The sequence below is a fragment of the Alosa sapidissima genome, chromosome 18 (genome assembly GCF_018492685.1).
Source record: "Alosa sapidissima isolate fAloSap1 chromosome 18, fAloSap1.pri, whole genome shotgun sequence".
Classification (NCBI taxonomy): domain Eukaryota; kingdom Metazoa; phylum Chordata; class Actinopteri; order Clupeiformes; family Clupeidae; genus Alosa; species Alosa sapidissima.
Genome location: NC_055974.1, coordinates 6,371,850 through 6,399,824, shown reverse-complemented (window position 1 = coordinate 6,399,824; position 27,975 = coordinate 6,371,850). Strand labels below are relative to the sequence as shown.

Sequence of the window (27,975 nt, the reverse complement as noted above, 5' to 3'; positions counted from 1 at the left end):
GCACTGGGTGTGTTGCCAGCCACATCTTAACCAAAGCCAAATTCAGTAAATTAAATTTATTTATATATATATATATATATATATATATATATATATATGATTATATCAGTCTTTGCCATCTCCACCTTTAAACTAATGATTCCAAATAAGTCAGGCCCCACCACCAGACTTCCACACATAAATCTGTAAATTAGCCACTGACCACTGCCACAGCTAATCCTGCCTGAAATGGTCCTTACTTGGGACAGTAAAGTTCATTACGTGCTAACAGCAAATTAAATTGAAATGGTTTACTGAGCGTTGACTGAATCACTCCCTGTCCTCTCTGACGCCTAATGAGTGTCCAGTCATGCGGTATGGGGTATGTCAAGTGAAGTAAAATATAAAACTATGCTGCCCATGTTCAGCTATTAGAACTGATTTGAAAACGATACATGAAGAATTACAGATGCCTCACGGGGTAAAAAATAGCACCCGCTCGCTTTTCTCTTCCAAATGTGGAGCTCTCTTGCCTGCCTGCATCGGCTTTGAGGGATCTCCTGTCATGTTTTTTGCAGACGGATGGTTTTAGGGAAGTCATTTTTCCTCCAAGTCATTCAGTTGTTCAAATTCACCCATATAAGCACAGACTTCTTTCTGTTGTGTATATCCAAGACATTCTGTTTGCAAGGGTTTGTCCTTTGAATTTATAACAGTGGAAAGACACAGATAGATCTGACAAAGTAAAAGCTAGAGCTGTTCCGTCAGTGGTAATGACCTTCCATCACCACTGATAGGAGCCACTACTCCACTGTTTGATTTATTCATATGGTTTGCCTTACATAGCCTAAGTGTGGGAGACTGTGTGTGTGAGAGAGAGAGTTAGAGACCCAGTCCCAATCACAAATGAACATGTTTTTCTTTCTAAGGGGAACAGTGCAGGAGAACAGCTCTGGCTTCTGTAAACATGATGATGGCGCTAGGAAACATCTTTCCCCCCTTTTGCCTTAATAAGGCCGTGTTCTCCCGGTCTGCCCTGCCTGTTGACTCTGACCCTTTACTTTTCTCTCTCTCTCTCTCTCTCTCTCACTCACTCCCACTCACGTGAGCACATATTATGTCATTACATAAAATATCTATTTATATTTCACAGGCACAAACTAGTACCTATCTTTCACGTTGGTTCCTTACTTCGAGATGTTTGCCTGGGAACTGAGAAAAATCTTGAAACACTAAAAGCAAAAAGTTGTTATTTGCAGAGATGAAGGTATGGAACAGGAGGGAGAGAGAGAGAGGGAGGGAAGGAGGGTGAGAGTTAAAGGAGTGATGGGAGGAGGGGGACAAGAAGATGTCTCTGGTCGAGTGCCAGAACAACCTCTTCTTCAACATGTTGAACTGTCCTCACCCCCCTTTTCTCCACCTCCCAAGAGCCTCTTTTTCTGTCTCACTTGTTTGGGGAGAGACTGCTGCAGACCCTCAAGGTCACGAGAGGTGTGGTTTCAGGAGGGGAAAACTGCCTCCTAGACCAGTTCCCAAGCAGGAGAGCGGAGAGGGCAGCACAGCTGGTTGAACCCCCTTGTGTTCACGCAGAACTTTTAGGGACAGCAAGCTTGACCATTCCTGAAGGTAAAGCGGACACCATCACCACTGGTAAGTGTCACTCCAGGATCCATCTTTCCCCATCTCTACTTCATTCTGTTAGAACACGTCTATCTTTTTGTGTTAAATCAGATGGAACGACCGTGTTACGAAACTGTAAGTAATCTGAACAGAAAAGTAAACGTACATCATGAAGTGCTTTGATTAAAGTGTAAATTGTACATTTTTACTGGTACAATTTCTACAATGTTTGACCATTGGACCTCCTATGGAGATGCATAACTTAACTTAACTTGCATAACGCTTATATACTTACGTACTTAATATTGTACCGTTGTTAGGATTTCATTTCATTTTGGGGACGTAATTTCAGATATTTACTGTGTTGTAAATCTCACTGTTTTTCAACCCCTGAGTTGTTTCCCCCTCTATATCCCAGTGAGCTGCAGAGGAGTGACGTCACACTCTGGTTGATGTATCAATCCATCAGAGAGCATGGTTTATTTCAGTCCAAACTAACATGCTCTGTGTTTATGCTCAGATTAATGGTCTGATAGTGGAGGCTTTACAACAAATGTCATGTTCTATTTATGTTCAGAGTCGGGCAGCAGTATGTTACATCTCAGTCCATGCAGGCTTCTCACTTGTTGAGCTTCAGTAAGCCTGTCCAGATTTGATGGAAAAAATTATCTCATAGAGATCTTCCCCTTCACAGAGGAGTGTAATCCAGTTCAGGAGTGGAAGGTGTGACACACCATCTGGATTTACAAATTAACAACATTCTTGGACCGAGAGGTACAACCGATGAGTGGAATTGGCTGTGTGAATGCATACACAGGCCAAAGAAATATATTTATGTTTTACAAACAAACATATATATTATAAGCATGACACTTTTATGTTTCACCTATTCACATATAAGATATAAATGTAAATTCTGACACTATTACTCCTTACAGCACTCTAGACTGCACCCTTTATATAGATTTTATTTATTTAGTTATATATTTATTAATTTATTTGGCTGATGTCTGAGTGTGAGTGCGTAGATGTACTATGCATACACAGGGTTGGGTAGTAATGGATTACATGTGATCTGGATTACGTCATCAGATTACAAAAAAAAACAATTAACTATAATCAGACCAGATTAAACAAAATGTGTAATAAGATTATAGTTGCATTGTCAAAGATTACTTGATTACATTTTGATTATGTCTTTCAATACATAATATAGCTTTACATCATGCAGTCAATATACAGTGTAGTTAATAGAAAATTAAGATAGACCCAATTTGGAGTGAATTGACACGGAATGTAGACGACACAATGCCAGTCATTTCCCTATCAAGTATCCCTATCTTGCTCCCCAAAACACACTCGCAAACACACAGAGTTGTGTAATCCAAAAATAACCCAAAAGTATCAGATTACGTTACATTATTGTAATCCAATTGATTCCGTCACTGATTACAAAAATCGGTGTGTAGTCTGTACTCAGTAATGGATTACATTTCAAAGTAATCTGACCCAACACTGAGTATGTACATCTTTGTTAAATGTCTGCAGTACTGATTATGACTATATGAATTGGCATGATTTATCTCACTGTGTTTACTGTTGTTTTTGAATTGTTGTTAATCTTCTGTTTATTATGTTCAATGCTTTTTTTTATACCTTGTTTTACATTTCATCAATCAGACTGACGTACCTTCTAGTGTGACATAATCCAGTGTTGTGACAAAATAACATTATGGCGCTCTTATCTGTGAATGTCATTTCCATCCCTGTTGTTCCCACTGGACATCTGCCCTGGCTGTAGCTGGCGATGGAGGCTGGACCAGGCACTCAGGCAGCCCCACGCAGTGGCCCACTCACCAGCGAACAGCTTGCAGCCATCGATGACGAACAGACCCTTAATGACATGGTAAGCCACTACATCCTCTTCACCAAACAGCGATTGTTCGCACCACCCGGTGTTCAGCATCATGTGGTTTGTCTTGAGGAGAATTACTGCGTTTATAACTAATCTGCTGTTATTACTGTTTGCACCTCTCTTGTTGTTTGTTCACGATAGCTTTATGGTTTATGATAGCTGATTGAAATGAGTGAAAAAGATCTGATGAAGAGCGTAACCTCGAAACGTTACACACTGGTGAAAGTCATAAAAAATTCCTGATGGGAGCAAGTGTGCAGACATTCCACCCTTTTTTCCATTTGAAAAAAGTGCACTGACATATCTAGCAATTGAACACTTTTTTTTATATGGATTAATATTTTCATGCTGTAAATTAATAACTTTTATGCACAACATGTGCATATAGTAAAATCAAATCAAATCTACACCTCCTCTCCAAATGTGAAACACTGTAATATTTAGTCCATACATGCTTTCTGAAGATAAACCTACTTACAAAAGCGAAAAAAGAAAAACAATTGGCAGAATGTACTAGAATTTGTACACCTCCATTTCCCATTTTGTGGACACAAAGACTCTATAGAGTGCAGGCCCAGCTTCACGGCCAAGTGTTTCCCATGTGACAGCAGCGGCCATACAGTTCCATGGCTTGACGGCTGACCAATGTTTCACCGAGTATGTACAAGCTCTTATTAACTGTACACTGTTTTCTGACAGCTAGACAAGACTGAGGATTTTGAGCAGAGACGAATGATTCGTGCTGCAATGAGGGACCTGCTAAAGAGGAAACGAGGTACTGCCAAAGCTGGAAATAAAATAATGAATCATAACTAATACTACTACAGCTGCTATGACTTTACCTAGAACATTACCACTACCACTTTAGCCAGCATTTTAAAAATACTTTTCAACTATAAGAATTATGTATTCTCATTATAATAGCAATTTATATTTTATAATGTTGTAGTAATTTATCTGCTACTTACATTGGTCAATATTATGAAGATTACCAAAATATATTAGACATAGGATCAGTTCTGGGCCTTGAAGCTCAAAGTGATCAGTAGAGAACAGAGAGCTGTTGCCCCTTGAGAGTGTGGAATGCTGGCTGGCCTTGTACTATTATTCACATGCTTTCAAATTTCAGCTCGCCTATTACACTCCTGAGAATCATCACTTACTCCTGTCAGCATCTCTCCTGCTCCTGCTCTCTCTCTCCTGCTTTCTCTCCCTCCCTTCCTCTTTTCTACTCCTGCTTTCTCTCTATCTCTCTATCCTGTTCATCTAATGGTTCTCTCATCCTGTGTCCTTCTAATCCCACTGCCCCATCTATTTCTCTTCCTGTGTCCCTCTCTCCCTATATTTGACCCTCTCTATCTCTTTGCCTCTCTCTCTCCTTCCCTCTCTCCCTCTATCCATCTCTCCATTCGCCCTGTACCCAGAACAGCGCGATCGTGAGCGTGGGTCGAGGCAGAAGGACTTGCGTCAGCAGGGCGTGTGTCCTGGCGCTCCGGCGGGGAGTGTGAATAAAGGCCAGAAGGCTGCTAATGGCCTCAGCTCTCCCCAGCAGCCACAGCAGAGTGAGTCCTTCAAAGCCCCACAAAACACTTCGCATTCAGACGCAAAGCGCTCACTGGATCATTAACAAGCACCGTGAAGGGAAAAGTACATTTTTTATCTTGTTTTGCAGAGTCGTTGATGCCTTTTTCCAAAATTATTATTTATAAAGGTACGATTTGGGCAACCTTGAGTGTTGAACAAGAGGAATATTATTCAATATGCTTTAATGACCAAATTAGGGTAATAAGCAACCATCAAAACATGAGGGCTCTGTGACTAGACGCAAACAAAACTCCTCTCCCTTCATCTCCTGTTGTGTGCAGAGATGACAGGCAAAGCATCAGCACCCTCCTCATCCCGCCCTGGCCCTAAATCACCAGACAGGTCAGTAATCCTGTTTATCAATGTTTGTTTTGATACTCTTCCACTCTTTTCTTGATTCCCATTTTGATTTCCCTCTTTAATACAGTCACTAGTCTTTAACATTATTAAAATAGCCCAAGATAGTGGACATGATTCAAGCCCTGTGTTCCATGTGGACATGCAGTCCAGGCAGCCCAACAGCTCAGCCCTGTTTCGGGGAGGCTGCAGTCCCCAACAGCAAGCACGTCAAGCAGATGCTACTGGACTGGTGCCGGGCTAAGACAGAACCCTACGAGGTGAGCAAGGACGTAATGCTGTGCCGCTCAATGTATGTATCACCTATCCAAACATTTCTCAACATATCTCAACTCACTTCTCCCACTCACCTTGAGAGCTCTGCTACTGCCATATCAAAGTTCACAGTACAAAAATAGAATATGAAATGTAGATACTTAAAAAGGCAAGTCTGCAGTCTATTTTCAGAGCTAGGTTGGGATAACAGTCGTGAAACAGTAAAAGTCTGTATATAAATACGCACAAGGAAGATAGCACTGAGGTGAAAGAACACACCAAATAGTACCATTCCAGAGATTTCTATTATTTTATTGATCTGCCTTGATTCCTCTATTTCTCTCCTAGTCTCACTGAAATATTGTCCAACTGACCTGGCAGGCAGTAGTAAAGTCTGACAGGCCGTTTGCTTTAATCATCTGGGCATGACTTTTTTTACAATGTACCAATAAATACAACGGTACATGTCAAAACCAAGATCAGCAGAATTCTCCTTAATCAGCAACCACATCATCTCTGAAATATAAGACACACACATAAGAATATAAGACACACACACACACACACACACACACACACACACACACACATGCATGTATGTACATCCACATAGTAATGTTTTATGTTTGCTTGCCCCAAAGGGTGTTAGTATCAAGAACTTCTCGTCCAGCTGGGCGGATGGTTTGGCATTCTGCGCTCTAGTACACCGTTTTTTCCCAGAAGGCTTTGAGTACTGTACCCTTGACCCTTATGACCGCAAGGCCAACTTCGAGAAGGCTTTCAAGACTGCAGAGTAAGCACACAGATCGGCAAGCACAGACACAGATACTCACACACACATTGGTAAATGTACCTGCACCAATATTTTCTTTATCCTTATCTTTTCAGCTTTATGTAATCTGTTCAGTATGTCTTTCACCAATGAAGGGCATCTGCATTTACTGTGTGTGTGTGTGTGTGTGTGTGTGTGTGTGCTGTGTGCACAAACGTGCATGTGTGTGTCTGTGTGTTGGTGTATTCATATTTTACTATATATTTTGAATGTGTGTGTGTGATCTATTCTTGACTGTCGGTCTTACAGAAAGCTGGGTGGCTGCCCTGCCTTGCTGGACGTGGATGACCTCCTGCGTATGAAGGAGCCAGACTGGAAGTGTGTGTACACCTACATCCAGGAGTTCTACCGCTGCCTGGTGGAGAAGGGCCTGGTCAAAACCAAAAAGAAAACCCCGTAGATGGATACTACATGGAGAGTAGTTGACCACTGGTGAAGGAGAGAAATGTTAGGGAAAAGATATTTTTCATGAGAATGCGATCTTGACTGTGTCGAGTTTTAAAAATAAAATGCATTTGATATGCTACCTTTAGTGAGGCAGTATTTCTTGCGTGTGTGTATGAGTGCATATTTGGAGTCTCTTGGGAATGATTATTCTGGGTAGTTGTGTGTGTGTGTGTGCAGTGTATGCACAGAAATGCATCTGATGGTTGTATCTGCATGATGCAAGTGTGTTTGTGTCTGCGCTGGCTGGGACGGAACAGCTGGGCAGTACTCCGGATTAGTGCATTCTTGTAAGATTACACATGTAAATGAATCTCACTTTGTGACGTGCAGCATGTAAATGGCTTTTTATGGTGATGCTGGGGCCTCTCTCTAAGAGCTACAACAGTCCCGTTTTAGACCAAGTCCAAACTCTTATTATGGACATCAGAGCTGCTGAGATTACAGGGAATCTGGACGCGCAAACTCCTCTGAAGACACTGTAGCCCATGATGCAGTCAATTACAGCAAGGTTTTATGATGGTTGAGTGGTTCAGCATAGCAACAGCCACCTGACTGATTAGCTCGTGCCAATAGACATGTAGGCAGAAAAGAAACAGATACAGAATGTGTGGGTTGAAGATGGTTTGCGTCAATTCATTTTATGTGGGAGGTTTTTTCCAAATGTTCACTCATGGAAGCTGTTAAATTCATTCTTAAACAGAGGTGTCTAAAGGAGTTATATCTACACCATTAGCCAAAACTAGTTGTAGAATAATGCCTGATATATCTGTCTATAAAAGTGTGAGCCAAAACTGAGAAGGCAGCAAAACACTGATGGACATGCCTGTCCCCAAGGTATGGGAATTCAGTGCACGTAGAGGACAGCAAAATTGTTCTGGTGCTGCGCAAGAATTAAGCTTATTAGATCAGGCTGTTTTTAGGGGGGTCAAGGTATCCTGCTGAAACACTTCTTCAGCTGACACTAGCCAACTGACGCTGCTCTAGGCTACTCTGCAGGAGGACACGCGTGGGCAATTCTAATTCCCCACATGCCGGTTCAGGCTACAATTGCAGCGGGTAAATGAATGCTTGGATTAAATCACATCTATACTCTTAGATGTCGACTGGATTTGTGGACATCAGTTTGAAGAAGACTTACGACAATAACTAACGTTACGTGAAGCTCAACTGCGTCCGCAGGTTGACATCGTTTGTCATTCCTGATTTTTGGTCGTCCGTACAAGGCTGCATGATGTGGACGCCTCTGTAGTGGGACAATCGCACCGGTGGAGCGAGACAGGACAGGTAAGATAAAAAATAAAAAAAGCCATTATGAAGCGTGCAGATTTTAGTTAGGCTAGTCTCTACCGCACGAGTGTTATATGCACACATAACTTATGTGGGGTTTGGATAGATAGCCTAACTCGGTTGATTACGATGCACTCAGGTAGTCCGCTGTCGCATTCACGAGATATTGCCTGCTTTAAACATCGCATGGGCTACATTTTCTGATTATTCGTTTCACCGTAGCATCAATCATTTCTTTATTAGATCACAGTATTTGCAGTTTGGCCAGGGGAAGAATTTCCTTACATTTCTTTATTGACACAATTGCACCCGTGTGCTGAGGGACCAGCGATGATGTGCTGAGATGACCTTGTGTTTTGGTTGCTCGTTTTCTCAGTTGTAGGAGCAAATATTTGAGACGCACTCTGACTGTAATTTAACCAGTCCAGTATTTCTGATTAAAACAAACTCAGTTTCCATCGTGGTTATATTGAAAATTACCCTGTGAAAGGTCACAGTTCCTTGTTCGGAGTTTTACTGAAGTAGCCTACACATCCTCGTTCATCCACCCGTAACCTCAAACTATCGTAATGACGTGTGCACACGCGTGGCACGCAATGGATTGCCAAATGACGTTTGAGAACAAAATTAAGGTATCATTATTGTTTTAGCCTACTGTATAATTAACCAAGATCAGAAACATATTTGCACATTGTGCAAATGAAATTAAATATGTTATCCAAAAAACATAGGCTGTTGACTTTTGCATTAGACACCACCAGTTGTAGCCAACCTCAAACCGCCCAATTTCTATCTATTAAAACGAGCCAAACTGATAGCTGGAAGTAGTAGGGATTCACATAGTATTAGCATCTTGATTTTTTTTTTTTTATCCTGTTTCTCTGATGTTCAAAGCCATGCAGGCTGTGTGTGCAGATGTGAATACAATGACGTCAGCATCCTTTCAGATGTTTGCAAATAATAAATAAATTAATATAATAATAAATATATCTGTGACCCCAACCTGACAACCGTCAATAAAGCCAATTGTGATTAATCATGGACCTCCATAATACCTTAATGTTCTTGTATGCAAAAAAATAAAAATAATAAATTGCCAGGCCACTTGTCTTTTATTTCAGTTTCCCCACTATTTTGTTTCTTCTTCTCTCTGTGTCTCCAGCTTCTTTTGAGAAACGGCCTTTTCAAGCTAATCCCATTTTGTCAGTTGTACAGAAACTAATTACCCTCGGACATTAGCTTCAGCCAGGGTCAACAAGCTTCAAAAGCTTTTAACCCGCAGGGATGTAAACTTACAGTACACTCAAAATACCATAAGTGAACTGGTCCAATCACTTGTCCTATGATTAAGGACTAAGAATAATAAGAATAATGAGAAACAAAGAAATCAAAAATCTTGATATAGGCTACATGGCAAGGATAAGGTTAGACTGACTCACATGGATGGTTTGCCATCATATCAGACTTGGTTTACTATAAAAGAACAATTGAAATGTTAAAGCATAGTATAACGCGCTATGCATAACAGTGGTCTTTCGGTGATATGTGTGAAACTGGACTAAAACAAAGCATAAATCATGCGATAGAATAGAGTGCATACAATATTACATAGAATGTAATATAAGAATGTATATAATATTTATCAACTATTCTATATCAGTGACAGTGCAGCCATAAAGAATGGCTGTGCAATGCACGGTTGACCCAAATGAGGGTGAATCACATTATGCCACCTTGAGCTTGAGACTCATGCATAACTTTGGACTCAAACTGAATTGTATGCTATACAGGATGTGTGTGCTTTTTCCGGTTATGTGTGTGTGTGTGTGTGTCTTGATTGAGTGACAGAATGTCCATCTCACCAAATTAGATGCTAAATTGTTACACTGGTATTATCTTATGTATTTTTGTACTTCAAAACACTCAAAATACTTTTTTCAAGGGGGCATGAAATCACTTTGTAAATAAGTTTTTTTATCCCAAGCATTAGACTATTAAAACTTGAATAAGGTACATAGGTACATAGAGAATATCACACACCAGAAATTCCAAAACAGTTCAATAGTTCTAAACAGGCAAATGTATGAGCAGGGATGGATTACTGAATAGGCCTAACAGGCCCAGGGGCCAAAGTGTTCAGGGATCCCTGAAGCCCAAGCCTCTGCGTGAAGTCACTACTATGTTCTCCAGCACTGAAATTGGAATAGGGCCCCTCAGTCAAATATTATAGGTTATGTTATGTGATATGTCTTAATAGGGCCCCTCAATCATATAACATAGGTTATATTATTCACCCTGATATCTAAACAGGGCCCCTCAGTCAAATAACACAGGTCACATTATGTGTGATAATCATGCTTTGTAATTGCAATCTTTTTTCACAGCAAGATGGCTTAAATATGTTGATGGTTATATTTGTAAGTCTCAATCTGTCATTTATTTGCAGAAAACTTGCATAATTTCATAATGTCATAATTTAAGGGGTTATTGCCTTTTAGCACAACCAACCGCGACCCAGCTGGACACTTGGACACTTATTTTTCCCACTTCTTGTGAGTGGTTCTGTGCAGAAATACATGAGCAGTTGATAGTCATAATTGTGTTTAAAAGGGGACGTTAAGGCTACATGGGTGCTAGTGTAGCAGAAGGGTGACCATCAACCAGACTCTGAAAGTGAGGACAAATTGGCCAAAATGAGGACACCCCCCAATGTCTGCTTAGAGGCCTATTCCAGTTGAGTAACTGTAGCTAGCTGGTACATATCCGTGCAGTATGTTGTGTATGTTAACTTCCTTCCCAACGCCTTAAGAGTTGTGCTAATTGTGCCAGCAGCCTGGGCTTCTAGCTCGATTGTTAGCACGCTCAACTCCCAATTCCAAGGTGTTGCTGTTTGCGGGGCGAGTGTGCAAATCAACACAAGACATTAGCGCCATGACCTGGATCAGGAGTGAGGTTTAGACATGAAAACGCAATTTGGGTTTAAAAGGGGAAATGGGGGCTACATGTGTACCAGGTCAGGGCTGCCAACTCTCATGCATTGGCCATGAGACTCACTCATTTTATTGGCTTCACACTTTCCCTAGTGTCAAACCAGTCGGTAAATACCTTTTTACTGGGACACGTTCCCATATACTGAACTGCTATGCCCCAGTAAAATCTCAAGTCCAGTTCAACTTAATTGCTCATAGAGTAGGCTCACTTGTTACATATCACACAGCATATCATGTGAATGAGCGGAATCTAAGCTTTCCAATCATATTAGCGCCAGGTTGCTATGATAAATGGTTTGTGAGAAAATTGAACATTGAAATGTAATAATATTTGCATTCTGCACACCCGATACACATACTCTCAGTGAAATATCTCACAAACTCTTCACTCAAAACATGACAAACCCTATATCACAACTAGAAAATGTAATTTCGTGGAAATTACCAGTGCATGAAAATGCAAAACATACTGTATATTAACATAAAATGCAAAACAAACTTTTATTTGGAAACAGTTGTGGGCAGAGGAAACAGTTGGCAGGAGTCATAGTTGATAACAACTGACAGTTGAAATGGCTGAACAGTTAGTTGACTAGTTTAAATAGTTAAATTATGTAATAGTGAATTATTGTAGTGAGGACATTTATTTTGAAACAGTTGTGGGCAGAGGAAATAGTTGAACAGTATCTGTAGTCTTAAGAGAGCCAGATTGTATGCTTAAAGCCTGAGACAGAGTATATAGTTTAAATGTAGATAGTGTAATGGATGTTGATAGACAGAAAGTTAAATGGATGTTGATAGGATAGTTTAATGGGTGGATGAGTGAATGGTTTGAAGAGGATGAATGGATAAAAAATTGGATTGAATGTGCCTTATATCCTTGTAGAATGGAGAGACACAGAGAGAGTTGGCCTAGTTGAGCAGAAAGCAGTTAATACAGGTGCAATCCGTTTAACCGGCCCTTTGATGGATCCTAGTTGAGCAGCTGGAAGTTGATACAGGTGCAATTCAAGTTAATTAGCCCATTGTGATGTCATAGTGCCATTGCAAAGTCTATGTGGAAAAATAAGCTTGTCTTTTGTTAATATCTCAAAAAGTATAAAGTTTACAAAAGTGAAAAATACATTCCTCAAGTGTCCTTTTCAAGACCTACGATGTAAAGTTTGAACAAAGTTTCTATGTTAAACGGTTGAAGCTGAATTAGACGCAGACATTTGGTGGGAAGAATAAGAAATTATACTGTATTTTAATGTAAACTATAGATTTTTGTAAATTTGTAAATGCTAATTACTTAGCCACAGAGTATCCCACTATCATAGTTCTAATTGCCAGCCAGATTCCAGACAATCTTACTTACACAGATATGAATATATCTACTGGAATGCTTCCTTGCCTTCCTAGTAACATTAATGCAAAAATATGAAGAAAAAAAAGTAATGAGACGCAATGTTTTTTTCTTGATATAAAGCCTGACATAAGTCATATGCAAATATTATCACATCATACTTTTCCAGATATGGTTAGCTCAGGCTATCCTGAAAAAAGAAGATACAGCATGTATAGATGGCCATTACAATGACCAAGATAACTAGCTTATCTTAGATTAACTAACTGAACAACACAGGTGACCACTTCTGCATAATTTCATGGAGTGCTGAAATGTACACTATTTTTGACCATTTCTGAAATGTGAAACTCAGCACATATGCTTTGAGGTTGTGAACTTACTGCAGTATCATCGTAACTATTCCACCAGTGTGTGCATGGTTAAAATTCTGAAGCGCAAAATGCTACAGCACAAATTATGTCCATCCATAGATAAAATTAAGCAACCTCTGAATTTCTTTTCAAAGTGCACCAGATTGATGCATTACAATATACAAAAGTTTTTTCCGGGGGGAGCTCCCCCAGGTCCCCCCAAGGATGATACATCAGAGCCGAGGAAACCCCTTTGGTCTTTGGCCACCAGTCCCCTCTGTTGTAGTAGTCCCCTTTTTAGTAGATCCTTTGGTACCCCAATGTTAGTTTAACTCTGGGACCCTGCTGGTCCTTACACTGAGAACCACTGATGTACGGTAAAAGGTATACATTTTTATTTTTTTGCTGTACTGTAATGATGCTGAATGAGCTGTGTACGCGGCAGAATTTTGGTTGAAATAATTAGCGGGCTCTAGTTGCACTTTTATGACATCATCACACAGATGTCTCAAAGAGATTATTTTGCAGTATTTTTTAAATATAAAAATACATAAAGTATTTTGATAGGAAATACAGAGTCATTTTCTTCAACTCAATAAAATACAAATTACAAAATAGTATAGTAACTTTATATCATGCAGTCAATATGCAGTGTAGTTAATAGTCAAATGAATATAGACCCAATTTGGAGTAAATGGACACAGAATATAGAAGACAATGGACACAAGTATTTTACCTATCAAGTAGGCCATCTTGCACCCCAAAACACACGCGCAAACACACACAGAGCCAAGGGCCTTTTCCATTATTTTTGTAATCCAGAGGATTACGTTACTGATTACAAAAATTGGCATGTAGTCTGTACTCATTAATGGAATACATTTCAAAGTAATCTGACCCAATACTGCTTGTATTGTCTTATGGCACTAAGTACATATATTTTTGTCAGTCAAGGCATTATATTATTATTAAAATGAGATTTCAATTAAATACAGGAAAAATATAAAATTCCTTGTGCTACAAATTCTAGTATGATCTGCATCTTGTATGACGTCAGCCCCATTACACCTGTGTATTTCATAACAGTGTCAGATATGCCATATAATTAATTTAGTGAATTCAGCTTCTCCCCCTCCCTGGTATGTTTGTCATGGAGGTAACAAGACCGGTCCGGTTCACAAGGAGACAACCTTCAGTGTGGTATAGTGTGGCATCAGTATGACCAACTATACACCCAATCACCTTCCACCTCTAGACAGAGGTCAAAGGAGAGCTACTCTGGAATGTACTGGAGGAGGAAGGGCAGGCCGAGGGGAGGGTGGGGGCTGGGGAAAAAAGAGTCGTTGCTTGGCAACAGAAAAGTAGATCAGGGACAGGGGAGGGCACCACGTTCGTCTTCTGACGGAGGAGAGAAAGTTGATCTTGGCTGATTGCTGGCGGCTGGCATTGTGTTGATGTCAGCAGTGACGGCTGCGGAAGAGGGGAGCGGGACAAGCTCACACGGGGGTGGAGGAGGGGTGGGGTGTGGGGGGAGTGTGGAGGGGTCGGGTGGGTGGGTGACAGGCTGCTTTGGCAGGCTCTCTCTGTCCTCTGCCGCCGTCTCAGTCGCCGTCTGCAGGACACAGTGGCTGCCTACGTGCTGCTGTGACCCAAAGGGGGAGGGATTGAAGGGCAAACAAACAAGCCTTTCGTCTCCTTTTGAGATTAGAGAATGTGCCTGCAACTGTTGCTCAGTCTGTGCTGTACTGCTGTTGCCATCAGAAACTGTCTGTCCTCTCTGCCTCGTCTCTCAGCTCATCTCATCTCTGTATCTGTCAGCCCAGCCCTGACGGATCAGATGCTTATTGTCTCCATGTCCTCTTTCAATACAGTCACTGATGCCAGAGGATGCAGAATACCTACTGTGTATTCGTAACGTTTTCTGACGTTTTCAAGTTTTCCACATTTTGTTAAGCGACTCATTTTACAATGGACCAAAGTCATTTTTTCTTGTCAACCTACAAACAGTATTCCACTCTTATATTTTTAATAATGAAAACACTTCAAATGTTTTTAGAACTAGAATTAAATATGTAACAATCTATTTTAAGATTAATCTGTATGTGGAAAATTTGAAAGGGTTTGGAAACTTGACTCTGAATGCACTGTACATCTTAAACTAATAGATTCGGGTGAGAAACCTTAGCTAAATATACAGCTAAAGAAAACACACACCATAATAACATTTAATAACCATGCAACACATTGGAGCATTGTGCAGCATCGAAGACTGGTACTAAATGCATCAAAGTCCGATTCCTAATATATAATGCTCCTGTCATTATTATCTCTTTTATAGGTTGATGGATCCAATGCAGCCAAACCAAAGCTGCTCGTTCTCCACGAGACTCTCTGACCCCTTCAGCGTAGCCATGTCTCCAGCCTCAGGGCTCTCCAGCCTGCCCCCACCCAGCTTCTGTCCTGCGCCCGTCCCAAGGACACAGCAGCAGGCCGCCACCAGAGCCATCCAGCTCTCCCCGGAGGCTGCTGAGGTTGCAGGTGCGGAGCTGTGCCTGCCCCCTCCGGTCAGCATCAGTCGTCCCCGGCCCACGGTCCTGGGGACGGGTTCGGCCGCCGGCAAGGCCCTTAAGAACCCCGAGTCCATCCCCAGGCCCAAGGCCTCAGTGTCCCCGTTGGGCTCCCTGGGCCACACGCCGATGACCCCGGAGTCCTCGCAGCCCCTGGCCCCTCCGAGCTCCCGCAGTCCGCAGGCCAACAGGAGTCCGCAGGCCAACAGGAGTCCGCAGGCCAACAGGAGCCCGCAGCAGATGTCCCCATCCCAGACCGCTCTCATCCCTCCCCCGAGCAACGCCGCATTCCCGCACATCTCATCTCAGCCCAGTGCAGTGGTCGCCCCAGCCAGAAACCTGACTGCCCAGCCCAGCATCAGTCCTCCCCCTGGTCCGCAGCCCAAACCCGGTCAGTCATACCTCAGCTCTCAGCTCAGGGTCAGTCCCGAACCGGTGTCTGCGCTCTCAGAAGGCACCAAGGGGAGGACGGACAAAGCTGGCATGGACACGGATGATTTCAGGTGAGCCTCACCTCAACTCATACACCCCCATGACAACAGGTCCCCACAGCTAGCTCTGCAGCTAGGGACTTGTTCATGAAATTGCTGTTGCTATGGCTGTTAAAGCAGAATAATAATAGCCGACTGGTGCTTGTGTACTGCTCCTCTCTCAACCAACGCACACAACTCTGTTTATGTGTGAGAGTCATACTGGCAACAGACTGGAGGCAGAATGTGTGCTCCTGGAAGATTTCCCAGACACACTCCTTACTGGCTGTTCCTCACGCAATCAGGTCCCATAACACTGCAGAATATTTTGCTGTGTGTATACATGTTGACCAGTCATTGTGTTTATATCTGTGTTTGCAGTCAAGGACTTTGGTGCATTCTTCAAGTAATGATTATTTTTAAAGTCTTTTTAATGGCTCTTTTTTTCCGGTTGGTTTGCATTTTTGTTTGTGAAACCCACTTCATCTCTGTTAAGTGTGTGTGTGCGTGTGTGTGCATGCTTGCACTTAACCATATCATAAGATTTCCACATGAACAGGGTCCATATCGTCACATGGAATGTAGGATCGGCTGTGCCTCCTGACGACATCACTTCCTTATTTGGGCCAAATCTGAGCAGCGGGAATATAGACATGTTCATCGTAGGGTGAGTCTCCAGCATGGCTGCAAAACAAACATCTGTTTACCTTTTGATTCACAGAAACGCCGACCAGTGCTCTATAGCTCCTAATGCTTGTGTAATTTGTTTAGAGACATCTGTTTGGTCAACCTAGTAACACAAATACCCATTAAGTCAATCTCTTGCGCAAAGAGCTCTGACGTTAATTTCCCAATTTGGAATTAAATTAATTAATTCCCAGAGGAAAATTAAGTGGAATTCAAAGGTGCACAGCATTTTTATAAAGTTATGAGTTATGGTGTTATAAAAGTGGAAACTGAAAAATATGAATAAACACTTGTTGGCTTTTTCCTCACTGTGATTTTTAGGCTACAGGAAATGAACTCGATGATCAACAAGCGTCTCAAAGACGTGCTGTTCACCGACCAGTGGAGTGATCTGTGCATGGAGACCGTCAGTCGCTTTGGTTATGTGCTGGTCAGTGAAGAGTTAACTGATCTAGTTGCTAAGCGATTTTTTTCCTATAATAATGTTGTGTCTCGATTTGGGTTCCCAGTGGAATGTGGAAAGCAGCCTGGCATCTGCACACATGTTAATTAGCAGACTTGAACTGTTAATTTGCTCCGCACTGTTCTGGGAAAGGGGCTAAATAAATAGGACACACTGGCTTTAATGTCCGGAAGTCTTTCACCATTCTCTGCTCAGTCCCAAAGCACCTTGACTGCTTTGCAGCATGTCCTAACAGAAAGGAATCTAAATTTGACGGCCTCACGGAGCACAAATCCCTTTTTAAATCACAGCCAACTTCTATTATCTGTGGTCATGCAAAGCAATGCAGCATATAACGTGTTTTCCTTTCTCTTGTTGCAGTGTGGGTAATTAATACATTCTTTATGTATGTCATTTAGAGTAATCTCTTCCATGTGTAATTGGGATATTGGAAGAAAATCTGTGTTATGTTATGTCTTGTGACATTTCCTTTTGTTGCACAATTTTGCTGCACAATTATCGCAATCGCAATATGAACCAAAGCAAATAATCTAATCGCAAAGGCTACAAATAATAGTGCACAGTTAATTATGTCACATTTATGACTTTTAGATTCATGTCATCCTCCTTGACTGCCACTTCTGGTTGGTGGATGTGTGCGTAGTGTGTGAGGGGCACAGAAATTCTGATTGGTGAGCTTCACAGTCAGTTGGGGGTGCTGTGCTTCTTGTGCACTGGGCGCGCTCACCAATAAGGGGTGGCACTAATTGAAGAGACATTTGTAATATTGAACTGAATCAATTCATTGACATTTACAAATCATATCGCAAATCGCAATTGCAATATCTGTCAGAAAATGTGCAATTAGATATTTCCCCCAAATTGCGCAGCCCTAGCAATTACGCATTTTTCCTATAACAACCCGTTCTTCCTATAACTACCTTATAGATTACAGTTACAACTTTACATACATTAATTTCACATATATAAATCTTTGTCTGTTTCATGGACAGTACTAAAGATAAACAGATCAACATGAATCTCACCTCCACCTTTGTCACTCGTTGTGTGTCATCTTCTGTAGGTGACGTCGCAGCGCATGCAGGGGGTCCTGCTGCTGGTCTTCTCCAAGTTCTGCCACCTGCCGTTCCTGAGGGGTGTCCAGACCCAGAGCACGCGCACAGGCCTGGGGGGCTACTGGGTGTGTGTGTGTGTGTGTGTGTGTGTGTGTGTCATGCCAGACTTTTGTCCAGCCTTCTTACTTTCACTGACAATTTAGTCTATTATCTGAACAATTGGGACTTCTATATATGAGAGCCTATAACAATAGCCAAATTGAATAAATGGGTGAAAATTATCCATCAAATTGGATGGACAGGATGACTTAATAGTCAAATAGCCGGAGAGAAAGGTAATAGCACACTGCTTAGTCGCTGATAAGACATGCTTTTGAATTCATGTTCATGAGAACCATTAAGCTGAGGTTTTTGAAAAGTGCTGTGTTGAAATGGCTCATAGTCAGAAACAATACCTGTGACAACATACTGATCACTGTAGTGAAAACAGAGGCAGAGAGGCTAATGAATTCAACAGGGGGATATTAATACACTTTACTCTGTGGGGGTTTTGTCTGTGGAACAATCACTCATCCTCTACTAATCCACTAATAATGCTTACATTTAATTGTCTTCTATTTTTAATTAACACAGTTTACCCACTGACAAGTGTGAACAGAATAAGCCTGTAATAAACAGCTTTAGAGATTAAACATTTACCCACATCATGTGAAAATAAATGTTAGGTCTATTAGAGCACATACATACACAAATACATACATACATTTATACAAATACATGTCCATCCAGGTTTTTCTTTAGGCAACAGCATTATATGAAAATATATGTATACAGTATATTCACCGTAACATAATACATGAAGTCAGTGTTTTTCTCTAGATAAATAAATGTGTTCTTTTTCCAGGGTAACAAGGGTGGAGTGAGTGCACGGATGATGGTGTTTGGGCACCCGGTCTGCTTCCTGAACTGCCACTTGCCGGCACACATGAGGAACCTGGAGCAGCGCATGGAGGACTTTGAGAGCATCCTGCACCAGCAGCAGTTCGAGGGCGGCACGGCACCTGGGGTGCTGGACCATGAGTGGGTGGCTGGGAGTGGGCATGGTTAGAGTCAAAGGTTAAAGGTTAAAGGTGTTTAGCAGTGCCCTGTGTTCGCTGCAGACCAGTTGTGTGTAGATGAAACAGGATTGACATAACCCAGCACAATAAAATTGGATAAATCAGATACGATCCCAACAAATGGGACCAGCATCAAGACATTAAACATTATATTTTGTATGCATAGAAAATACCATGTTTTGCCTTAAGTTAAAATTACACTCACACTTAGTCTGAGTTATAACACAAATTCAATAGGACGTGGTGAATAGCTCTAAGTCTTTTTCGTCAACAGCGTGGTATTCTGGTTTGGTGACCTGAACTTCCGCATTGAAGACTATGATATTCATGTGGTGAAGAGCGCCATTGACAACAGTAAGCTGTCTCTACTCTGGGAGCGAGATCAGGTCAGTCTCCAGTAAGGGATTTCCAGTCATATCAGTGCAATGCATCAATCTCCTTTTTCCTCAGAGGCTGCAGTTCAATATCAAGCCACTAGGTGGAGAACAAGAGGCGCTTTGAAATAGATAGAAAGCAGCAAGTTGCAGAGAGGTACAATTACAAAAGTGTTTGTTATAGTTAGGTTTATGTTTCTAATCATAGTAAAAATTTGACATATCTATACTTGTTCTCATGTAAAAAAAGACCATCATTCTTATTTTGGAGAGGGAAATGTAGTGTTTTGTAGGCTTTTACTTTTTGTCCATAACTTTTTGTAGGTTGCATTGCAAAGCAAATTTAATTTTCCTGTCTTCAGAAATGATGACCAAATATATTTAGATAGAATCTGACACCTAACAGGATTTTTTTGGTTGTGTCTGTACTTGCAGATTGTTGGGTTGTCCAGGCAATGTCTGCACATTCCTCATGTTAGACAGATTGCTGACAGGTGCACCCATACTGCTATTTAAATTAGACCCTCGCCTCTTGAATACATTTTTGTTAAGATTCTCCAAATCTCTTTTAAATGAGCTTTTGAGCTGCCTGGAGGGCAAGGCTGACATTTCAAAGCTAGGCACCTTTGGGGAAATTCACCCCAAATGAAAATCTGGTCATTATACCATGAACTCCATATTGAGTGTTTTTTTCTGCAGGTATTTTTTGGCTGAATAACCCATTCTTTATGCATATGCAAGTATTATGGGAGGTTATGGGCACTATCATCAGGCTGAATTGATTAAATTGATTAAGTTAACTTTAAACATTATTTAATCATTTCAGTGTTTTTACTTTTTAGACTTTTGCACAGACATGGATGTTATATCAGATAAGACATCTTACAGAAATCTTTAACATCTTTAGTTAGTAAACAGTTAACAAAACATCATCGCAACAATAATGTTCACACATACCTGCATGGCTCTTTTGCCCTAGTTTCTTCATGTCCATGACAGTAATCTCCAAAGGGCTTATCAAGATTAGCAAGTGAAGAATTCTGTAGGGGCCTATTGGGGTTCCCTCATGATTAGTACAGTTCTTCTTACGGTGATTAGTGCAGTCTTATTTAGTGTGTATTACACGAGGCAGCAATTCAATAAGGTAATTGGCTGTAGCACTTAAAAGAAACAAAAATATAATCTCAATGTTGATACTTTTAGAGGTAAAACTGCCTGACATGTCAAGTAAATATGCTACGGTTATTCATGCTATTCCTAATTAGGATTAATTCATAATTCATAATAATTGAGGAAAGACAAAATAGATGCATTTGAAATAAGAGTATAATGGAAGCCAGAAGCCAGTGTGTTAGTTGCTGTCAGTCTCACATTTATCCACCACCAGCCTTGTGAGTAGGAGGACTGTGGACATGTGTGATATTAAATGAGGAGAGTAAGGAAGTCGACTGAAGACGAGTTATCCAAATGAATATTAAAATCGGCAAGGATTAATAATGGGCATGTATCCATTGGAATAGCAGACAGTAGAATGTCCCATTCACAAAGCTGCCAAGTTGTCCTGGAGGGAGATAAATAGGTTCTGAGCAGGCAGCAACTGAGTAAACCTCCAGTTATTAGAGACAAGATGAACGACTGGTATGCGAAAAAGCATGATTGGTTGATAACGCTGCAGGTGTGGCACTATTCTCTGGCCTAATCCACACAAGCAACTGAAGCGATAACTGTGAGGCCAGAGCAGGAATGAAGTCCGCTTAATTCACTGCAGACTGGCAATTCCACAACCCCACAGAAAAAGTAGGACATTCTGAAGCCTGCTGGACTGATGTTAAGTGCTGCTTTTCAACATTAGGGTGCTTACAAACCTGATTGGATACAGGGATATGTTGAAAGTGCATTATTACTAGAAGGATTGCCAGATAGCAAGACAATGTGAGACAAGAGTGACAATTATCTGAGAGGTGCCTAGTAGTTTATCTGGAGACTAGTGTAATGCATCACTGCAGTTTGTTTGAAATAACATTTCTGCTGACATTTTCCCTTCAGCTCAACATGGGCAAAAACAGTGAGCCTATTCTGGAAGGTTTCATGGAGAGTCCACTCAACTTCCCTCCGACATACAAGTTTGATGTGGGAACTCATACATACGACACAAGGTAAATTTACACTTTTATCCAAAGTGACTAACAAATGGACTATAAACATGTACCTTATTATTTATTACCTTCACTTCGAATAGGCAACGTGTGTGTGTGTGTGTGTGGGGGGGGGGGGGGGGGGGTGTTTATTTTCCTGCATACAGTCTATGGTCCCTGCTCATTTAACTTGAAAACTAGAGGTCTCATACTCTTCACATTTTCATACAAATGTTCATAGCCCTTTTTCCTCCTAAACGATCATCTGCATTCCAAATGCTAGAATTTGGTTTTACTTTTGTTTACATTGCAAGAAAGGGGTGAGGGTTTGTAGTTGCTTCACTGCTCTTGTTCACTTGAAAGCATTTTGAAAGGGATTTTATATTTATTTTTTACTTTCATCAATGAGGGTGTTCAAAATCTGTGGACTTTTGACGCCACACAAATGTGCCATTGTTCCCGCTCACATCTCTCCCTCCCCATGCTTACAGTGCTAAGAAGAGGAAGCCTGCATGGACTGACCGCATCCTGTGGCGCCTTCGTCGGACTGGTTCACCAGTGCCGTCCCACAATGCAAATCTGCAGCGCGGGCTGACGTCCTGGCTGGGCGGGGTTACCAGGGTGACACAGCACTCCTACCGCAGTCACATGGGGTTCACCATCAGCGATCACAAGCCCGTTTCTGCCGTCTTTTCTCTGCATGTGAGAAAATATATTTATATATAGCTACAGACACTAACAATAACTTTATATGACACCAAGCAGAAGGTCACCTGTCTGTCTCATTATTCAACTCTGAATCAGTTTGATTCAGGAGTTTGATTCAAAAGGACAGTGTCTCATTTTACCCTCATGATGACTCCTTTTAGCCTTATGATGACTCCTTTTAGCCTCACCTCTCTGCTCCCTGTCTCTGCTGCAGTTTCCCTTCAGGGTCAATGTGCCTTTAGTAACACTTGAAGTTGAGAAGGAGTGGACTAAAGTCTCAGATGCTACTGTGCAATTTGAAGTGGCCTCAGCCTTCCAGAGAAGCTCCTGGGACTGGGTGGGCCTCTATAAGGTATAAGGCTCAGTGCAAATAAACCTCTGGTTTTCATGTTTTTATTAAAATATCCTCCCAACGTGGAAAAACTCCTAATCTGGAGTTTTAGTTTGTTGTTATGGTGAGCTGGTTATGCTCTTGAAACAATACACTCTGATACCAGTATGTGTCAGTTTTCAGCAAAAACAGAAACATTTGGATTTTAGTTGAAGTCTACACATTGACAACAACAGGGTCTATCTGCATGCTTAGCCAGTGGAAGCATTGTACACAACTACAATAATAATAAAAAAGCATTGCCTTAATTTTCACATAGCAAAATTAGGACTTGTACTCAATAATGGAATTTTTGGAAATGTAAGGAAACCAATTGTATATAGTATTATGTTAAGAACAGTAAATTGTACATGGGCTTATAGTTCAGAACTGATATGCTAACATTCCATAATACTGATATGCTAACATACCATAATTCTTTCCACAAGATGATCACAAAGTAAATGACACTTTATCATCAGTAATATTACTCTTTTCAGGTGGGGTTCAAACATCACAAAGACTATGTGGCATATGTGTGGGCTAAGTCTGATAATCTGCCTCAGGTATGAATCTTAGTTGATGCAAGATATATTGTTGATGCAGTGAATTCAATCAAAAAATAGATAATAAAGAAAAACAGTGTTTAATATTTCCTTCTCTCTTTTATTTCTTTTTTGTTAATTTCTTTCTCTCTCGTCTCATTTTTGTTTTCTGTTCAGGTAACTTTTGCAGAGGAAGATCTGCCCAGGGAGGCCGGAGAATACATCTTGGGTTACTATAGCCACAACATGAACAGCATTGTGGGAGTGACGGAGCCCTTCCAGGTCATGACCCTTGCCCTGTCTGTTTCCTCCTGCAGATCAAGTCTTGAGTCTTTGACAATACAGTCACCGACTTTTCACGCTTACTTAAGAAATTTCACTTCTAAACAGCTACCATAGATTAGCAAGTATCTGAGTATTAAGAACTCTGAAGCTGATGATACATAGGGCAGCTTTTTGAGCAATGTTGAGGTGGCTCTTGAGCACAAGAATTTCATTAGTTATAATTCCTTTTATGAGTACATGACATTAAACTACTTGAACTTACTGAGGAACATTGCCCAGCAACATTGCTCAAAACGTTGCCCCATCTATCATCAGCTTTACATCAGGTGTTGTACTGTAATTTCAGCCCTTTGATTTATAATGTAAAAAAGTGGTGCTTATGTCTTTTACAAAACTCATCCATTACTTATGACTTCATAGTATTTTCAGCAATGTACTTTTTGGGGTCATTTTAATGTGTAATTTTCACAGCTCTCTTGACGACAGCTAGGAACACTTGGAAATGTGTTTGAGCTGTTACAAAGTCAAAATGTATATCTTTAATCTGCAGAGTTGTGCGTCATTCTTCAAAACCGTTTCCTGCTGGCTTAAATACACACTTGGCATTTTGTTTAACTTGGATGGCAGTCACACATTTGTTGTGCCCCATTTTGAGTGCCAGCCTCTGATACCCCATGTCCGCCTGGATGCATCCTCTGCCAGCTTTCCTGGCACAGATAAAGAATGTCAACAGAATATTTGAAAAAAGGGTGTGGACAGGATCTGCCATTGCCATAGGCATATTCATTCTTCAAACAGAAGCTACATTATGGGCAGATAAAGAAAACATGCTTTAAACAAACTCCAGATGTGTCTCATGGGTGGAAGTAATACATGCAGGATAGGAGTTGCTGTATTGAAAGAGACAGTGTGCAACTAGTCCTGGTATCATCTTTAAATTAAAGTTTTGGGTATATAGTCATGGACAGATAAGCATACCTATCATTCCCAACTTTCTGAATAAACACAGACACAGAACACAGATAAACACACCTGTCATTAACAGTACATCACCAACAGCAGAGCTGGCACTGATACAGCCTCTGTCTTTGGTTGAGTTGGCAATGTGTTGTGTGAAAGCTTTCCTTATACTGTATTTTTGCATATTGGTTTGCCTTGGACCATATCCCCTGAATGGCTAATGGAGCTGAAAGGTGTGTTCATTTGACCATGTACCATTACCCAAAGGAGTGTCAAATTGTTGAATATTGTTACTTGAATTTTCGAAGCCTGTTTATGTTATCGGCAACTTAAGGTTCGCTTCATAGTCTACGCAAGCTATGCGGATGCAGTTGCAAATGCAAGACTCATGCACGTTTTGAAGAGCCTTCTCATAGTCTGCACAAGCTACTCATCAGAAATGCATGCAAAAATTACAAAAATTTGGGCGACACATTTTGCTACGCAAGTATGCATCTGACCCTCCTTGCGTAGCTCGATGCGTTGGCGTCTACGTAGCTTGTGTAGGCCATGGATCAGCCCTAAAGGTACTTCCATGACCTTGAAGAGCAGTGCAGGTGCTTCCTGTTGTGTCATTCACGCCCCTCCCGCCCGCTTGCAGGTGCACCTGCCTGTGGTGAGCCCGCCAGCCCCGGTGCCTGCAGCCCACTCCGAGAGCTCGGACGAGAGCTCCGAGGATGACAGCACACTGGTGCTGCTGGCCCCCAGCTCCTCGCGCAGCCCCAGCCCGGGGACGCGCTCGGGCAAGCGCTCCCACCACCAGCGCCGGCAGCGCAGTCGCAGCCCCGCTGTGCCACCGCCGCGGTCAGCTGCCACCCTCTCCGCCGCCTCGCCGCTGCCCGCCCTGCAGAGCCTCAGCCTGTGCCCGCGGCCCCGCGACTCCCACACGCGGAGCCCCTCGCCGCGCGCCCCCCGCACCTCCGGCTCCTCGTCCGCCTCCTCCTCCTCCTGCACCTCCAAGAAGGAGCGGCTGGTGTGCCAGGACAGCTCCCCCTCCCCCTGCTCGCCCATCAGCCCCCTGAGCCCACGCAGCCCCCTGTCCCCCCGCGGCGGCACGGTCACCACCCCGGAGGCACTCATCGTGGCCATGCTGGGGCCGGCCCAGGTCCACCCTGGTCCAGCTGCAGACGCAGGCTTATGATGGGAGCCTCTGCACCCCCCCCCTCCCCCAATCCCAATCCCCATCCCCAGCCTTTCCAGCACTCAGACTGCAAAACATGCTCATGCTAACTGTACTTCCCATGTCGGTTTCAAATATATTGCTATATATTTTTTCTACTACGCAAATTAAATATATGTGCAATATATTTAGAGAGTATATATTTTTTTCCTTTGGAGAGGCTTAAGGCCTGTAGGGGACCTCTGCTGCTGATCCTGACCCAGGGACAGCAAGGCTTCTCTAGTGCGGTAGTGTTGCCCAGTGTCTGGTGTGGTCATATTGTTTAGGCGTTGTGGTATACTTTCAGTCTGAATGCCCACAAGCATTCAAACCAATTTATCTGAATGTCGTACAATGAAAAAGAGTTGGAGATTTCTTCAACAAATGTGGAAAACTTTGCTTCAGGACTACTGATTGATGACATACTTTCAGCAATTCATGGCACTTGATATTAAGTATGTTCAGCACCTACGACCATATGTGGACACTGAATCCGTGTGTGTGTGTGTGTGTGTGTATACATGTACATGTGTGTTTGAGAGAGTTTCTGTTTTAAAAGTGTTCTGTTTTAAAAGTGTAAAGAGCATCTATTTGTTCTAGTCATGTGTCATGGTAATATATGTTAACATAGGCAACAGTGCCCTGCTTTACTGAAACACAGTACTTCTCCCTAACTAACAGCCTTCTATAGGAGTGGATGTGATCACTGAGGCTGAATGTACAACTGTAGATATGTCGTAACCTGACCACCTCAGATTTGTGCTCATTTGTGTTAGAATGTGGCTATATACACTCTCTGTGCCTGTTTGGGTTAGGTATGGCTTTTATGTGGCAGTTTTGTGACTTGTGTGCATCAGGCATTACACTCTGGGGGCAGATGTGTTAAGTGTTCAATGGAGAAGGACTGTGTACACAGCCAAATAAAATGACCACTGACCAGTGATCTTTGTGTTTTGACCTTGACTTGGCAAAGTAAAGTAAGAAAGTGGAAAGTGTATTTGTGAAATCATTTACAGCTCTGTGACACGTGTAGAACACAGATACAAACAGAGCTACATAAATTACTGCAATCCTGCACAAAATTGTCAGACAGAAAACCATGGTGTTTTGTGCTTGGTATAGTTAAGGCACGTTTTCTACATAAACATCTCCAGACAGAAGGCATATTGCAAAAGGTCCTATGCAAAGACTTTACTTGAGGTTTCATGTTTTATTAAGAGTCATTGTAGTCCTATGTCTATGTACAGCATTACTGCCAGTGAGTATTGCCTCAAGGGACTTTACAGTCACTGAGGCCTAATCATGAATAGAGAATAGGCTGCATAAAAAAATAATAAAGTAAGGTAATGAGTATTCAGATAATAAATATTCAAAGAGTTATGGATGCAGTAAAAAGCAGATATATCACATTACATCAAAATGATTACTTCTCTTCTTGCTATTTCTAGGCCAATTGTAAGTCTTACATGTAATACCTTTATTAATACGTTTTTAAAAATGTTTTGTCCAAAACAGTACATTTTATTTTAACCAAGGACCAACAATTTACCCTTCAGTATTCCCAAAGAAACTCCACAAAAAGGTTGCCCCCATTTTAATTGTTTCCAGCTTTTGGAGCCTGGGCTGCCTACAGACACCATTTTTTTTATATGGTGTATTCACAGCAAGGGCGTAGGTTTGGTCTCAGCTTTGGTGGGGACACATCCCCAACTCCTGTTGTCACAATACCAACATTAGTGTTTCAATACCAATACTAAGTGAAGAATCTAAATTTCGATACTTATGCGATTTTTTTAAAACTTGACTTGGTTTGTGTGATTTGTGAGATCATTCACATCAGTGGCAATCAGAATTTGATTGACCCTCCACACACACACACACACACAAACACAGACATACATAGAAAGTGATGGTTGTCATCAGTGTTGGGCAATTTACTTCAAAATCGTATTATGTATTACTCATTACTGTCATTTCAAAATAATTTGTTACATTATAATATGTATCTGAATTGTAAGGCATTACACTACTATTGTATTACTTTTGAGTTACTTTCACCAAAATATCTAGAAATAT

The 27,975-nt window shown here is 41.6% G+C and overlaps 2 protein-coding genes across 4 annotated transcripts; both read left to right on the top strand.

Moving 5' to 3' along the window:
• Window positions 1–137: 137 nt before the first annotated feature.
• smtna (smoothelin a) lies at window positions 138–7,068 on the top strand. Of its 3 annotated transcripts, none has more exons than XM_042070936.1 (9): window positions 138–1,629; window positions 2,294–2,373; window positions 3,372–3,505; window positions 4,214–4,289; window positions 4,939–5,076; window positions 5,380–5,440; window positions 5,604–5,715; window positions 6,352–6,503; window positions 6,792–7,068. In XM_042070936.1, the coding sequence occupies exons 3-9, from the start codon at window positions 3,407–3,409 to the stop codon at window positions 6,940–6,942; spliced, it is 789 nt and encodes a 262-aa protein (XP_041926870.1). In that variant the 5' UTR covers window positions 138–1,629; window positions 2,294–2,373; window positions 3,372–3,406; the 3' UTR covers window positions 6,943–7,068. The 3 variants fall into 3 exon arrangements, with proteins under 3 accessions (XP_041926870.1, XP_041926868.1, XP_041926869.1); XM_042070934.1 differs by having other exon boundaries at window positions 141–1,629; window positions 3,401–3,505; XM_042070935.1 differs by having other exon boundaries at window positions 141–2,373; window positions 3,401–3,505.
• An 86-nt stretch (window positions 7,069–7,154) lies between these two features.
• On the top strand, window positions 7,155–26,842 carry LOC121690400 (phosphatidylinositol 4,5-bisphosphate 5-phosphatase A). Its single transcript, XM_042070928.1, has 13 exons — window positions 7,155–8,273; window positions 15,303–16,034; window positions 16,561–16,668; window positions 17,010–17,118; window positions 18,215–18,331; window positions 19,111–19,286; window positions 19,599–19,710; window positions 21,745–21,854; window positions 22,325–22,535; window positions 22,756–22,893; window positions 23,412–23,477; window positions 23,634–23,738; window positions 25,342–26,842. Exons 2-13 carry the CDS (start codon window positions 15,307–15,309, stop codon window positions 25,879–25,881), a joined length of 2,520 nt encoding a protein of 839 aa, XP_041926862.1. The 5' UTR covers window positions 7,155–8,273; window positions 15,303–15,306; the 3' UTR covers window positions 25,882–26,842.
• The last annotated feature ends 1,133 nt before the right edge of the window (window positions 26,843–27,975 follow it).